The sequence below is a fragment of the Camelus dromedarius genome, chromosome 10 (genome assembly GCF_036321535.1).
Source record: "Camelus dromedarius isolate mCamDro1 chromosome 10, mCamDro1.pat, whole genome shotgun sequence".
Lineage (NCBI taxonomy): Eukaryota > Metazoa > Chordata > Mammalia > Artiodactyla > Camelidae > Camelus > Camelus dromedarius.
Genome location: NC_087445.1, coordinates 67177821 through 67192710, shown reverse-complemented (window position 1 = coordinate 67192710; position 14890 = coordinate 67177821). Strand labels below are relative to the sequence as shown.

Here is a 14890-nt window from a genome sequence, read left to right as displayed (position 1 = left end):
GTGTAGTGAGACAGTCCTGAGTATAAATTCTGATTCTACTATTGATTTGTGATATTGTGCAAGTATTGAGGTTTTCTGGGCCTCAGTTTCCTAATTTATAAAATGGGACTAGTTTCCACCTACCTCGTAGTATTGTTACAAGAAACCAGTGAGATATATATATATATATAGGTAATAAGCTGCTTGATATACAGTAGGTCCCCAATAAACAGTGGTGATTTTTAACAGCAGGCTTTCCAGGCAGAACAGCAGGTGGTTTTTTGCGAGCGTTTTACTAAATTTTAAATGATAATTTAAATTTAATTTAAATTTTTTTAATGTTTAAATTTAATCAATTTCAAAAATAAAATTCCATTTTACTTGGGAAACAATAATAGATATAGCATTCCAGAAATCTTTCCCCTATTTTAATGAATCAAGGATACACCAAATTCAATTTTTAAAACATTACCCTGAAGGGCTAGTAAGTTTGATTTATGTTTCCTTTACCAGTCACTTCTATTTCATAAGCCTGACTTTTCCATTAAAATGCTATTAAATAAAAATGGGACTTTACAATATTTGTGCTAACTTAGATCTCAGTGTGATCATTGGAATTATCCTGAGCAAAATACCATTTCTCGTTGTTTTATTTCCTCGTATAGATCAGCGATATCTTTACTGCCTTCTTCTGGCTGAGTAAAACCACTTCCCCCTGCATTTGTGGTTTTGAGTCCAGGAAAACATCTGTGGCTTTGAAGGCCCTTTTCATCTTGAGGTTGTTAATTGGGATTCAGGAAGGAAGGGGAACAGTCGTCATCCAATCAGCGCATCAACCCTTGAAAGAAATGTGCGCGGCTGTCACGGAGCAGAGAAAACAGACTCACCCCGTGCGGCTCTCGGGGTGAGATGGGATACAGGCTGTGGACACTGGAGGGAGACAGCCTCTGACGTGCCATCCAGGAAACCTTCCCAGCCTGAGAGGTCCCCCGGAGTGGGTAGGGGCCGCATCATCAGGCAGCCCCAGCTAAGGCCACCACCCTGGACCATCTGCCCCTCAGATGACCCACTGGTGCCCAAGTCCTACCTACCTGGGATTCATTTCCTCTCTAAAATGATAATCACTGTGAAAAGGTGCTGGCACTTGAGAGGGATGGTGGTTCCACAACGTGGTGAATCATCTGCTTTAAAACGGTTAAAATGGTGAATTTGACGTTATGTACATTAGACCGCAATGAGGGAAAGAAGGTGACATCGCTGGACAGAATGATCTCCAAGGCTGCTTCCAGCCGTAACATGTTATGTTTCTGAGAGGGAGCACATGGTTTAGGGGACCTGTCACCACACCGTTTAGTCCAAGACAAGCCATGTGGACACTCAGTATCTGACTGAGAGGGGTGGCTGATTAAATTGTGGTTCAGGTATAATATGGGTTATTACATGTCCGTGAGAAATTACACTCATGCGAACATACCATGGGAAGACACTTGTGATGAAAAGTGTAAGGATTTTAACTCTCTGTGATGTGAGGCTAACTTTATAAATAGAGATGAGAATCAAAACATTAGTAGTGTTTAGCCCAGAGTTGTGGGATTACAAATGATTCTGATTCTTTTATACATTTCTCAAAACGCCTCCGAAGAGCATGGATTACTATTATAATTTTTAAAAACTGTTCAAAATCCTTTGGATTTTATAAACCCCCCCACCCCATGTGAATCATGATGTGTTTCAGAATCACAGGGCAGCAACATGGGAAAAGCCCTGGACAGATGATCGATGTGTGATTCCAGTTCATCCAGGGCGAAGTGGTGCTTCACCCTGCTGTGCCTCAGTTTCACCATCTGGGACAGGGGTATAAAAATTACAGTCTCCTTCACGTACGGCATAAAGAGCAAATGAGATCATTAAAGTGGGGCAGTTCTGTTGATTGGAGGGTTCTCAGCTGCTTCCTTTGTCATCGAGTGTATGCAAACTGTACACTTCCAACTCTTTCCTGTAACAAAAGCTTAATGAGTGCTTATAAAGTCAGTGATTGCCACTTATCTGGTAATTTAAGAGCTAATTTCTAGTAACAGTGCTGCTTTTTTTTCTCATCTTTCTTCCTATAACCTTAACGTGGAAAACATCTTATTTCATCTGAAGAGTAACCACCTGACTTTTATTGACTGTCTTAAATTCAAGGAGGTGATGATAAAACCAGTTTAGCTGAAGGAAAATTGCATCCACCCCCCCCATCCCCACCCCTACCCCCACCCCCAGGAACATGTGCTTCTCCCGAGGAATCAGGTCCCTCCCCTTTGTAGGAGGGAGCGTTTGTTTCCCCGGAACCATCCACAGAGGTTTTCCTTCAAGCTGCGCTGGTTCTGCCCTCTGCCTGTCCTTGCTTTGAGATCCACTCAAAAGGAGCCACAAACAGAACTTACAGGACTTTTTATTCACCAAAGGGGTTCTCTTTCTTAGAGGCTGGTTCCTTGGACCTGTACAAGGAAAAGACCATTTTGGCAAGGCCGTCAAGGATGCTGTTTCTCTGTCGAATCTCTTTCCCATTTAAACAAACTTATAGGGTATAAAGCATCATGACCTTGATACTGTATTTGCAGCCTGCCTTGCTATTAAAGGCAAACTTTCCCAACTCAACTTTTTAGTGAAACCTTTCCCAAACGCCTAATACGTGCCAGGTCCTATAGAAACAGAGTCAACTAAGAGGTGGTCCTTGCCTTGGATGAGCTGACAAAATAGTGAGAGGGATCGGCGTATACACAAATGCAGGGCAGCTTGAAGAGAGCAACGAAGAAGGAGGTCCAAGGACAGGAGTGGGACATGGCCAAAGGAACATCTGAGCTGGTCTTGAAAGCGGGACGGGCTTGTGCTGGGCAGCCAGGGCCAGGGGAAAGCCTCAGAGGCCGAGGAAAGCAGGTATGAAGATACCAGGATGGCCCAGCTTGGTGACTGATGGCATCCTTGGATGCAGGAGCCCTGGGGATGAGGCCATTTAATAAAGAAACGAGTAGAAAATGGCCTTGGTCTTGAGCTCAGTACCATGAGACATGGCTCTTCGTTTCCCAGATCTCTTAACCAGTCGGGCAGTATTTATTGGCCATGTACGCCGCGCTCAGGGTGTTACCAAGTCCAAGCTCATACTGTTCGCCACACGCCAGGCCAGTAAGTCGAGAGACAAATTGTTGGGGCAAGGAATAGCGGCTTTATTCAGAAAGCCAGCAGACTGAGAAAGATGGTGAACTAGTGTCCCATAGAACCATCTTCCCTGAATTAGAATTCAGCTTCTTTTATACTGAAAGGGGAGAGGTGGGTACAGTCCTGGTTCCAGCCAGACTCCGGATGGGATGTGTTAACTTTTTTTATTCCTGCAGCCATTCACAGGTGGGTCTGGTCAGGAGGTCTCCTGTGAGGTAAACAAAGGTATTTTAGCTTAACACTCATTAAATGGGAGGCAGGGTCCCCGGAGCTGGGCCATTCCGTGCACTTTAAGCTGTTAGGCAACATCCCTTTAGTGATTAACTTATAGCAAAAGCAACAGAATACAAAGGCTAAAGTGAAGGAAACAGATCTAACACGGAGTTAGGTTTGTTCCTCCCGATTACATGGGTTCTGTCACTGGAATGGACACACGGGTGGAAAGGGTTACGCCTGGCCCCTGATCAGGGAAAGCGAGATGAGCTGCAGGTGCAGAGGAGGCGCTGCGTGTAGAAAGGAGCCAGGCATCCAGCAAGCATGAGTCTCTGCATCCAGGCTGGGCAGCGGTCAAGACCTTGGCACAGTATGTCTAGGACAGTGACAGGAAAGGAGGATGGCCTCGCATGCCCGAGTAAGGAGTACGACTTCATCTCGGAGGCTCTCGGGAAGCACAGAGAGCTGTAGTAGGTGGGCAGCCCAGCCAGGTCTGCTTTAAAAGGGCACCTTGGGTACCAGTGTGGAGGATGGAATTGTGATGGGAAAGGCTGGAGAACCTGTCGCTACGTCCAGGAAAGAGGTGACCAGGCTAGGGCAGGGGGAGATTGGAGTGGCTTCTTGGGACCACTGAGGAGGCAGGACTGGCCTTGGAGGCAGAGGGAGAGGAGGAGGTGGGATGTATTCTGATGTCTCCGGCTTGGGTAAGTGACAGATGGTGGTGACATCGAGGAGACAGGGAATGTGGATTTGGAGCGAGGGGAAATGGTTGTGTCCATGTAGGGTACCTCTGGGCCATCCTGGCACATAAACAGGTCATAGCGGATAGGTGGGTATGGAGGTGAGGAGAACGCTCCAAGCTGGAGGTGCATATTTGAGAGCTACTAGCTGTGAATTTTCTTGAATATCAGAATCATTTCAGAATAAAAGATCCAGACTCAAGGGATCACAACAGTACGATCGTATTTTTTTGTTGTATGAGTTCCAAATAAGGAAATTGTTAAGCCAGAAAACGTAATTGTGCCTATTCCTAGAACTGGGTAACTGATGTATCTTTGCAAATTGTTCATTGAACTGTGCCTGTGGCTTCTTGCCAGCCCTCAATGAGATTTTTACATTTCTTAATTATTCAATTACTACCCTGAAGTAGGAGTTTGAAATCAAACCCAGACTGCTTCATAATAGAATATTCTCCTGAATCATGAGTACAGTAAAGGAAGTTGTCCATATTGGGAAACCAGGATAGCAGAACAGAGGAAGCGTTAAGTCTCTAGTCCGGCTCTGTCCTGGGTTCGAGTCCTGGCTTTGTCACGCCCTGGCTGTGTGAACTTGGGCAGGTCACTTCTCCAAGGTCAGTTTTCTGGTCTGTGTGATAAAAATCATGATAATACCACCCGCTACCCCCATCCCTGAGGTTGCTGTAAATCTAAAGGAAAGGAGAATTCGCAAGAGAAAGCTCTCTGGGTGCAGTAAAGCCCACTCCAGATGTCGGTTCTATCTTTAACTCCTTGTGTGCCGCAGGTCTCAGCAGCTCTTAGCCACAAAGGAAAATCCTTCAGACAGCGAGCTGGCTGGCAACACCAATCCCGAAGCCCACCTGCCCTCCATCTGCCTCAAGCAGGTGTTCCCCAAGTACGCGAAGCAGTTCAACTACCTGCGCCTGGTGGACAGGATGGCAAACTTGTTTATTCGGTTCCTGGGAATCAAGGGGACGATGAAGCTGGGACCAACAGGCTTTCGTACCTTCATAAGGTCAGTGAGACCGGCCCCCTCTGGTTTCTTCTGTCTCCCTGACTGCACCTGGGAGAATCTGTGGTGCCAGGTCAGTGCCCAACTTGGGTCTGGATTGGTCCAGGAGCTGACACTGGGCCTGGCACATAGTAGGCTCTTGTTTGTTGAATGAATTAACGAGTGTTATGGATGTGACAGCATTCGCAACCCTATGCTTGTTGTTAAAAAACAATTCTGCACTCCCTTGAACTAGGCCCTCAGCCCACAGATGAATAATTGCCCCTGGACTCAGGCAGACCTCGTGCTTCTTAAACTGGGGTGATATTCTCCCAGGGGTACGCGGCTGAGCACCGAGCGTTTATGAAGCCACAGCAGGGAAACAAGGCACATCTTTGCTAAGTGTCAATTTCAGGAGAGAAAAGTTAAATAATTCAGGTGATAAATAATTTAATACATTTGTTCTAATATAAAACTAATGTGGTTATAGAGTATAATACAAAATTTGCTTGCATTTAAAAGATAAAACATGAGACAAAAATTGTTTTTTTGCCACAGCCTACAGAATAAGCCATTGCCACTTAATCTCCTGAGATTATTCATTAACTTGCCTTCACCCTTTGGAGCACTTACTAGCTGTGTGACCTTGGGTAAGTTAATGACGGTCTCTGAACCTCAATGATCCTGTTAAATGGGGGTGAAGCTACCAATAGCCTAGGATTGTGTGCTCTACACCTCAGAGAAACTATCTGACAGCGTTCCAGCTGCTGCTGTTTTTCTCATCATTGGCTTTAATATTTCTATCTAGCACCTCAAAGTCACACTCTTCATAGTTTTATTCATGAACGCAAATAGAAGTCTCCAGTTGGAAACCATTTTTGTCACAATGCTTCTCTCCAAATGAATTTTATAAATTCTAACCCTAGCCCTCTGATATTCCTGCTAGGATGGCAAACAGAAGTATGAGCGGGAATTTTTGCCACTTCAGGAAACCTGAAGTCATATTTGCACAGTGATTTTGAGAAGGCTTTGGAATAGTTCTGGGGGAAAAGAAAACCCAGTGGAAAGAGCACAAGCTTTGGGGTTTGTCTTCAGAGCCAAGCACATCACACGATAGCTCTGTGGCTTTGGGCAAATCCCTTATCTTCTCTGAGTCTCAGTTCTCTCTGTACAATGGGAACAATCTCTCCTGCCTGGCAGGGTTATTGTGAGGTTGCGATGTAATATATCATAAAGGACCTGGCCCAGTGCCTAGCTTACAGGAGCTATTTGTGAAATGGGAGTCTTGCAGTCATTATTTCCAAGAAATAATGGGAATTTCAAGAAAGTCAATAGGCACGTGTTATTTCCCTGAGAAAACTACCTAATGTGACAGCCTCTGACTCATTTAGGAATTGCATTTGACTAGATACTCATTTATAAGTGGTTTAAATCGTGAGGTGAAGCTTGGCAATGGGGGTTCCAGGGCTGGTTAATGACTCCACAATGTGATCAGTGCCCCAGTTTGACTTCCTGCTCATCCATCCTCAGCATGTGCATCAAGCTTCAGGGTTGCCTTATGGTCACAAGATGGCTGCTCAAAATCCAGCCATCAAGGTCAAGTTCCAGGCAGGAATAAGGAAGAAGGGAGGAAGAGCAAAAGGACTGTCAGATGCTTCCTTTTAATTCCTAATAGCAGTATAATAAAACATAAAAGAGAAGGGGAGATATGAAAAAAGAATCCCAGTCTTGCCTCTGGGGGCAGGCAGGAAGCATAAACAAGCCAGTGATTGGGATCTAGAACAATGAGGGGAGCCGGGGCTGTGGCGTCCTGGAGAGCACACCCCCTGGCAAAAAGAAGGGTTGTTGCTGGGCTGGTATCACCAGAGATTTGTGATTATTCAAGAGAAGCTAGAAATACTGATTTTAATGTAAAATCTTAATATATGTATATACTGAATGTTGGCGATTCAGAAAATAATTTTGGGTTCAATCAGAGTGACTGTGCATAGAGTCCACTGTGCATGTGACCTCTGGTGTGAGAGGTCAGGGTACATATTAAGAAGACTGCTGTGTTCACACACAATCTTGAAAAGAAAATTCTTGAAAAGAATTGAGGATGGGTCTAGCAAAGAAGGTTCTTAAAATGCAATGAGACTAGAACTGACTGATTCAAAAATATCACTACAGATCTGTCTCTCTGTAATAGGTTTTGTGATTTTTCCGTCCCTGAGTTCTGTTGGGATTAAGAGCATTTGCATGGAAAAAAATGGGTATTTGTGATGTCAGCGACTACTGGGTCCTGCAGCCATCATTCCCAGTCTGTGTCCCAGTCCTGTTAGTGGGACTGATGGTGATCCGGACAAGGGACAACAGTGTCTTCAGGTGGGGAATAGACAGCCAGAGCAGGACACAGACAATGAGCCCCTCTCCCCTCCCTCCGCACCCACCCAGCAAGTGTCCTGAGAAATTAAGGATGCAGGAAGAAATGGAGAAAACATTGCACAAGCATTAATAGATTCTCCTTTTAAAATGTACCAAGACATCTCAACAGCAACTTAGTCGTAAAAGATGATATTCTCTGCTTTTAGAGTTATATCTGGATGTGTTCCATCTTGCCAGCTAAATTTAACAGCAAGCGTTTTCTCTTGCTAACAGCGATTCTCTCTCTCCTTTCCACTTCGGTTTAAATTTTGCTTCATTATGAATTAATAATATTTACGCCATATGTTAGATCGAACCGAGTGCCCTTCTCCGGAGCACTGCGCCCATGACATCTTTGCTGGCGAGAGATCCTCCTCTCTGAGCCTCCCACGCAACCAGCAGAAGTTGAACTTGGCTTTTATCTGCCCACTCTTCCTCTCCAAGTTCCTTGAAGGGAACTGAAGGGAACAAAATAATAAACATTCCGATTGAATTTATTTTCAGTGACCATCTCTCATAATGTGCTGCATAGATCAGCAGTTTTAGGAGTGAATTATGCTAATGCCAGTCTGGCCATATTCTATTTTTCTTTCCCACCCGGAAATGAGAAATAATGAACTGTCATCCTCTCGTCAAGACTTAACGCTGTCTAACCAGCTTTTCGTGTCATTTCCTCAGGAGGCATGTAATAGTCGCACATATTACCATGAACGAAGCCCTTCTTTTTCTTTCTTTCTTTCTTTTTTTCCCCCCCCCTTTGATTTCATAATAACTGCTGGGGTGTGGAGACATCTCTTTTCTCTGAGAAACAGAGATGATCTGATTTTTCAGTTTGACAGCTTTCTCAGAGGGAAATGCGTTTTTTGTTATTTTCTTTCTATCGAATTACTAATTTGGGAAGCTTTCTGTGTAATTCACTGAGAACACGTTTTTCCAAACGTATCCTACATCGGAATTTGACGTCAACTGGCACACACTGCATCTTCCATTTTCACAGCCTGAAGATTAAACAGTTTGCCAAAACCAGGGTTTATTTCTAGAAAATGGAGGCAGCTTCTCCCGCACCTCGAGTGTTTGTTTCACAAGAGGCCATTCTGCTTGGAGATTCCCCACTCGTCTCCTCTGCAGTTTCTAATCCGGTCTCCTTCTAAATTAGAGAACGGTTTTCTCTTTTTCCTTTTTCTCCCCCTTCCACTTCCTTTCCTCGTAAGGAGATATTAATATGCTTCATAATGGGTAGCTGTGGGGGGTTTTATTCTCCGAGAGGCAACATGGTGTGTCAGAAGGTTCTGGAATAGGGGTGTCAGGAGTCCCTGCCTCCCCCTCTGTCATTAACTCCTCAGTGACTTTGAAAATTCACCCTGTTCTGTGGTGATTGCTTTCCAGCAATATCAGGAGACTCTCTGCCTGGGATATCAACAGCCTTTAAAAATATAGACAATATAAACCAAAGTTGTCCTCCACACCCCACCACCCCGATGTTTAGATTGGGGGGGGGAGGTTCTTTCTTCTTTAAGCAAATATTGATTATTTGTTAGCTTTCTTCTTATAGAAACCTCTCCAGGAAAAATAAGCTTCTTTTTCTTCCACAGAGAAGGATGAGCACAAAAGAAATTCTATAAATAGGATTTTATGGAGTGGAAAAAGTTGGTTTCTAAATTTCCCATGAGATGTCAGCAGTTTTCGAGAGGAAAGGGGAATAATAATTTCAAATCTCTCTAATCTTAGGCTCCTAATGAACTTGAAGGATTTGTGATTCTCTCCCATCGTATGTGCCCGTATTCTTTTGATTCTGGAGTAGAGGGGGAGCCCATCTTTCTTTAAACGGGTTCTACTTCATGGAGGACGGCGGGGAGGCTGTCCTGTATGCCAGGCACTGAGCTAGTCCTTAAAATAGCTTTGTATGGTGAGTAGCCTCATCCTCGTTGTACAAATAAGGACATTTAGAAGCAGAGTGCTTCAGTGACCTGCTCAAGGTCACAGAGCAGAGTTGAGATTCAAACCCATGTGCATGTGACCCCAAAGCTCGCTTTTTCCCATGTACATTTCTAGCCCAGCCTCTCTCAGGAATCTTTCTGGGTTCTCATGTTACCGTATTTCTTGGACTTCTCTTCCACTGAGAATTTATCCTTCCATTCGTTAGTCATTTGAAGAACTGCATCCCAGGGCATAAAGGGGAAACTGCTTAAATGATTAAGAGCTTCTAAGCTTCATGTTTTCACCCCAGACTCTGAGATCACTTCTATCCTCCGAGAGCTGCATCCAAGACTAATTCAGCTCTGCATCACCCACTGGGCCCAGAATACCACTGACAGAGTGGACACAAAATAAATTCTATACTGAGTGGATGGATGGATGAAAAGTTCGTTCCAAAGACTTGACCCTCAGAGACATTCCCTGTTTGAGTCAGTTGGGAATGTCTGGTGACCACGGGGACAAACCTGGGACAAGCTGTCTCCAAGTGACCTTGGTTGTCCTGCCCCAGCCTTCTATCCCAAAGCTCCCCAACAGGGCCTCTCTAGAGGTTCCAGCCTTACTGGGCCCCATCTGAGACACCGTCTCTTGAATCCTGAGTCCTTCCTGCAGCTCTGGGCTGAGCCACCTCCTCACTTCTCCCCAGAGTTCTCGAGTCCACTGTTTTATCCTCCAGGGGGGCCTGGGCGTGACTCCCAGCTATGTGATCTTGGGCCAGTCGTGTCCCGTCTCTTGTGTCTCAGCTTCCCCATTACTGAAATGGGACTAAGAGCACCTCCCTTGTAAATTGGTTATCAAGACCCAGAGGGCTCATGGGCAGGAAGGGGCCTGGCATACAGATGGTGCCAAGAAATGCCTACAGAATTAGAATTCTTTTAAAGCATTTCCTGTCTGCCGCAGCCAGCGTGCACCCGTCCTTCCCCTGCCCTAGTAGCAGATGCTACAATCAGCTGGATTTGCAGGTATCACTAGGGAAGATAAGTTACCTCGGAAAAGGGATAAATGGAGAGTTCTCTTTGGTAAATTACAGCTACTACTAAAGGTTTGACACTTCTATTTTCTACCTGTCAGGAAAAAAATAACTATGTACCAGCGGTCAGTTTGGTTTCCCTTTTCACACTCCCTTTACCCACAGAGCAAACCAGGCAGCGCGCCTGTCCTGTGGGGAGCAGGCAGTGCAGGGGACCCTGATACGCTAATTAGAGAGAACCCGTACTGTTGCTAATGAAGTTTGGAAGTGAACAGTGCGGGCTGTTAGAATACCTCGAGAGACGGGAGCATGGCCCCCGGCGGGACCCAATAGAGATAGCCATCTTGGTGACAGGTGACGTGAAAAAGCCCTGCGTCCACTGACATGTTGTTACTGGCGCTCAGTAACTGTGCTGATGTGCTTTGAAGTCCGCCACAGTGGCTTGTGATTGAAATACGGGAGCCGCAGCCCAGGAGGAAGCAGGATGTGAATTGATGGCCCAAGAAATACAGGCGGGGCAGAAAGGGAGGGCAGGGGGAGGCAGCAAGTGTGCTGGCACGTAAGATGCACCAGCCCCGCCCGGCACATGCCCAGCCATGGTAGGGGTGTGCCTGGGTTTGGAGAGGGGCCCCTGGAATGCCCACATCCTGCCTGCCACTCAACCCCTGATCCGTCGGGTTCCTAAGGGAGCTATTCACGCAAGGGATGGTGACAAATGGGAAACCAAAGAACCACTTTATCATTGGCTGGGGCGACGGATGTGGACACTTTTGGAAAGTTGAAAGCGGCGTAGAATGTAGTTCGGCCAAACGGACAGCTGGCCCAGAGGACCAGCTTTCAGGATTCCCAGGGCAAATCCAGTCTGCGCTGGAACTTGCCCCCTGGCACGATCCTGTTCAGAAGGGCGGTGCCTCTGGACAAACCGAGGGCTGTCTCCATTCTGAGCAGAGAGCCCAAGTTCTGGTACCCAGACACTGGCTGGTGAGCTCCATTTCTGCAGAATGAACAGAGCCACTCACTGAAAGGTTAGCTTCAGGGAGCCCCTGATGGGGCTGGGATGGTTCTAGCTCTGCAAGAGGAGGAGGGAAGAAGAAGCGAGTTCAGGAAGGGAACCAACAGTTGTTGTGAGCCAGCCAGGCCCTTAGGAACGCACTGCCTCATGTCATCTGCACAACAGCCACGCAGGCGGGTGTTACGATCTTCATTCTAGAGACCAGCAAATAAATGCACAGAAGATTTGAGTAAATTGTCCACAGCCACAAAGCTAGAAAAAGAAGCAGAGCCAGGATTTTAATCCTGGTGTGTCTGATGCCCAAAGCATGCTCTTTTCAGCGTGCCGGACTTTCTTCCCCACATTTCCAGAGCAAAAGAAACAAAACAACAATAAAAAAACAAAACACAAGTGAAGGGGAGGAGGAGGACTCTGAACACTCTTCTGTGGCTTGGACAGGGAGCATCACTGCTGACATTGGACTGGAAACCTGGTTATCTTGGCCTCTCTGCATAAGGGGAATATCCGAAGCTCCAAGCCCCGCCCCCAGCCCCCCCATTCCTGTCATTTCCAGGTGACTCCCCTGAAGTCAGGAGTGAGCACGGCGGGGTCTCCCCAGTGATGCTGCCTCAGCCCACACAAAGGGGCGTGGGCCAGTCTGGGCTGTTCTGCTCTGTGGGCTCACTGTAGCTGATCGGGGGCTAACCTGTAGGTGACAGATTAAGATGGATGACATTCAGGAACCTCAAGCCCCTGGCTGTAGCTTTGGTCCCAGGGACTCATCTGGTGAGCATTTCCAGTGGGGACTCCCGTCTGGGCAACAGTGATGCCCTCAGCCTGGACTGGTGACGTGCTGTTGTCACTGGGTCCTGGACCAGTGACACCTCAGGTTCCTTCCCTTCCTCCTCCCACAGACTGGTGGGTGTGAAGGTGGAGACAGGCACAGGGTGCATTTTTGAAACGGGGAGTTCCCATTTCCCTTCGGGAGAGGCAGAGCCCTCCCCTGGTACGTGCACGGACAGGCTGACCTACGGTTATTGTCATAGAAACTGCCTGTCTGATAGGTCAGGAAGTGGAGGCTCAGGAAGGGGAAGTGGCTTCACCAGGGCCATCCGCATCTACGTGGCAGAGCCAGGTTCAACTCAAGACTTGCCACCCTAAAGTTCCTGCTCTTTTCGGCCCTTTAGAATCCTGACTAACCCCATTCCAGGAACCCACGTGATCTGACCTCAACTTGCATTTTCAGCCTCCTCTCCCACTTATCCCCTACCTTTCGCCCCTCACTCGCTCCAGCTGTGGGAAGGGAGGGCTTTCCAGGCAGGGAGCACAGCCCGGGCAGAGGCATGGAGGTGAGACAGGGCAGCACGGGTCAGGTCTGGCAGTGACGTGTCCCCTTCCTGTCCTCGGCAGGAACTGCAAGCTGAGCAGCAGCAGCCTGTCCATGGCCGCCGTGGACATCCTTTACATTGACATCACAAGGAGATGGAATTCCATGACCATGGACCAGCGGGATTCAGGTACTGATGGCCGGCCTCTGCCGGGTCCTGTGGGAGAACAGACAGGGATGGGCGATACATGCTCTGTTCCTTCTTGTTGAGGGTCAGGTTTGGGGAGGAGGAAGGTCGTACTCTTGCTATGAACCAGACTTGGATCCGCTCGCCTGCACTCACAGTAAAGCCAATCTACTGACGCCGGGTTGTGGCGAAGGAAATTGTAGCGTTAATTGCAGGGCGCCGAGCAAGGAGTCCAGGCAGCTAATGCTCAAAAGGCCTGAATTCCCCAGCGGTGTCCCCATATGGAAAAGTTCTTAAAACAGGGTGAGGGAGGGGGTTGTGGGGTGTGTGATCAGCTTGTGGACATTCTCTGGTTGGTGGTGAGGTCATCAGGAGTCAACATCATCAACCTTCTGGTTCCAGCCTGGCTGGGGTCTACGTGCTTGTGGGCAGCCTGCAGTTAGCCTCGTCCACCTGGTGGGGGTCTCAGTCCCTGCAAAACAGCTAGAAGGACGTGGCTCAGAATATTATCTATAGCCTTTGAAGAGGAACTAAATGTCCCTGACTTTGTTTAATGGCTAAACTATTATCATTTTGTCTAGATTGACTGTTTTCCTTTTTTTTTTTTTTTTTTTACATTTTCTCACTTCTCTGATTAAATATATTCTTTGGAACTTGGGGAAGGCCTAGGAGGCTAAAGTTTTTCTGCAAACAAAAGGCAGGCAGAGGACATAGGGTCCTGCTTGGTGACACTCTCAGCTCTGGACATCACTGGAGGGACCGAGCTGAGTCTGAATTCAGGAGCACTGTCCCGAATTCCGCTACGAAGGCTGTGCCCACCCAGCTTCGAATTCCACCATTAGAATCCTTTGCCTTTGCTTAAAGCTTTGATTTCATTTATATTGGAAACACTTACATACTCATTGGTTGGTTTATCCCACAGCACACATTTCTTGGGCATAAGTTGGGCCATGGCTCCGGGAGACTGGAGTGAACAGCACTTGCTTGTGGCCCAGTAGGAACTGTCTGTAGACTTGGGAGGCAGGCGAAAACACAGCAGTAGCTAGTGTGATGTGTGCCAGGATGGAAGGGAGCACAGAGGGGCGATCGGGAAAGCCAGCAGAGGGGCTCCTGATCAGGCGAGGCCCAGGGAAGACTTCTTGCCGAAGGCTGAGCAGGATAAGCCGGGGGACGGGGTGGGACAGACCCCTCCTGCCGGGGCACTGCCTGGCCTCGGCAGAGACTCACGTGAAAGGCTCAGGTCTCCCCAAGTAGCCTGGAGGCGCTGGAGCAAGGAGGGGAGGGAGAAGGGGAAGGGGTGGGGTTGCAGGTCGAGTTCTTGAATGCCACACAAAAGAGCTTTGGTCTTGATTCCCTCGATTACGTGGGGCTGGTGAAGGATTTGGTGAGAAGAATCCACTTTAGGTGGGTGAATTTCTGGTCTTTGTCCTTCCAGAGGGTGATTTTCTAAAAAGTCACAGTGACCAGTGGGCCTGCCCTTCGCACAGCGCATCACAGTCACAGTGTGTTCCTGTGCGCCTTCCCTCATTCAGCGCCCCCGTGAGTCAGTGCGGTAGGTGTTAGCGTTTGCATTTCACAGACGAGGAAACTGCAGCTCAGGTGACCTGGCTGCCCCCCCCCAGCTGTGTCCTTGCAGAAGGGGCACAGGGGGAGGGGGTGCCTGGGGGAGCAGTTTTCTCCCGTGATTGGGTGACAAGGACATGAAACCAGGGTCAGGAGACTCGGACGAGAACGGACGATGCCATTTCCTACACATGAGCTTGGGAAGCCATTTTGTCATCTCCACTGCCTCCTCTGTAAACGGGGTGCCCTGGGTCTGAAAGCTGGTGGGACAGGTCATCTTATCAGTGGGCTCCACCTGGGGAGAATCCTGGGTGGGACTGTCAGACAGTGGGGTTCTCCCCGCAGGACCCTGCCCCC

At 47.7% G+C, this 14890-nt stretch overlaps 1 protein-coding gene across 5 annotated transcripts in view; it reads left to right on the top strand.

Annotated features, from left to right (window-relative positions):
• TTLL11 (tubulin tyrosine ligase like 11) overlaps positions 1–14890 on the top strand; it is a 236538-nt gene that overhangs the window by 179540 nt on the left and 42108 nt on the right. For all 5 annotated transcript variants that reach the window (XM_064490492.1, XM_064490493.1, XM_010998078.3 and 2 more), the window contains 2 exons: positions 4912–5142; positions 12867–12973. In XM_064490492.1, coding sequence (XP_064346562.1) covers positions 4912–5142; positions 12867–12973 — 338 coding nt within the window. The remainder of the gene's footprint in view (positions 1–4911; positions 5143–12866; positions 12974–14890) is intronic.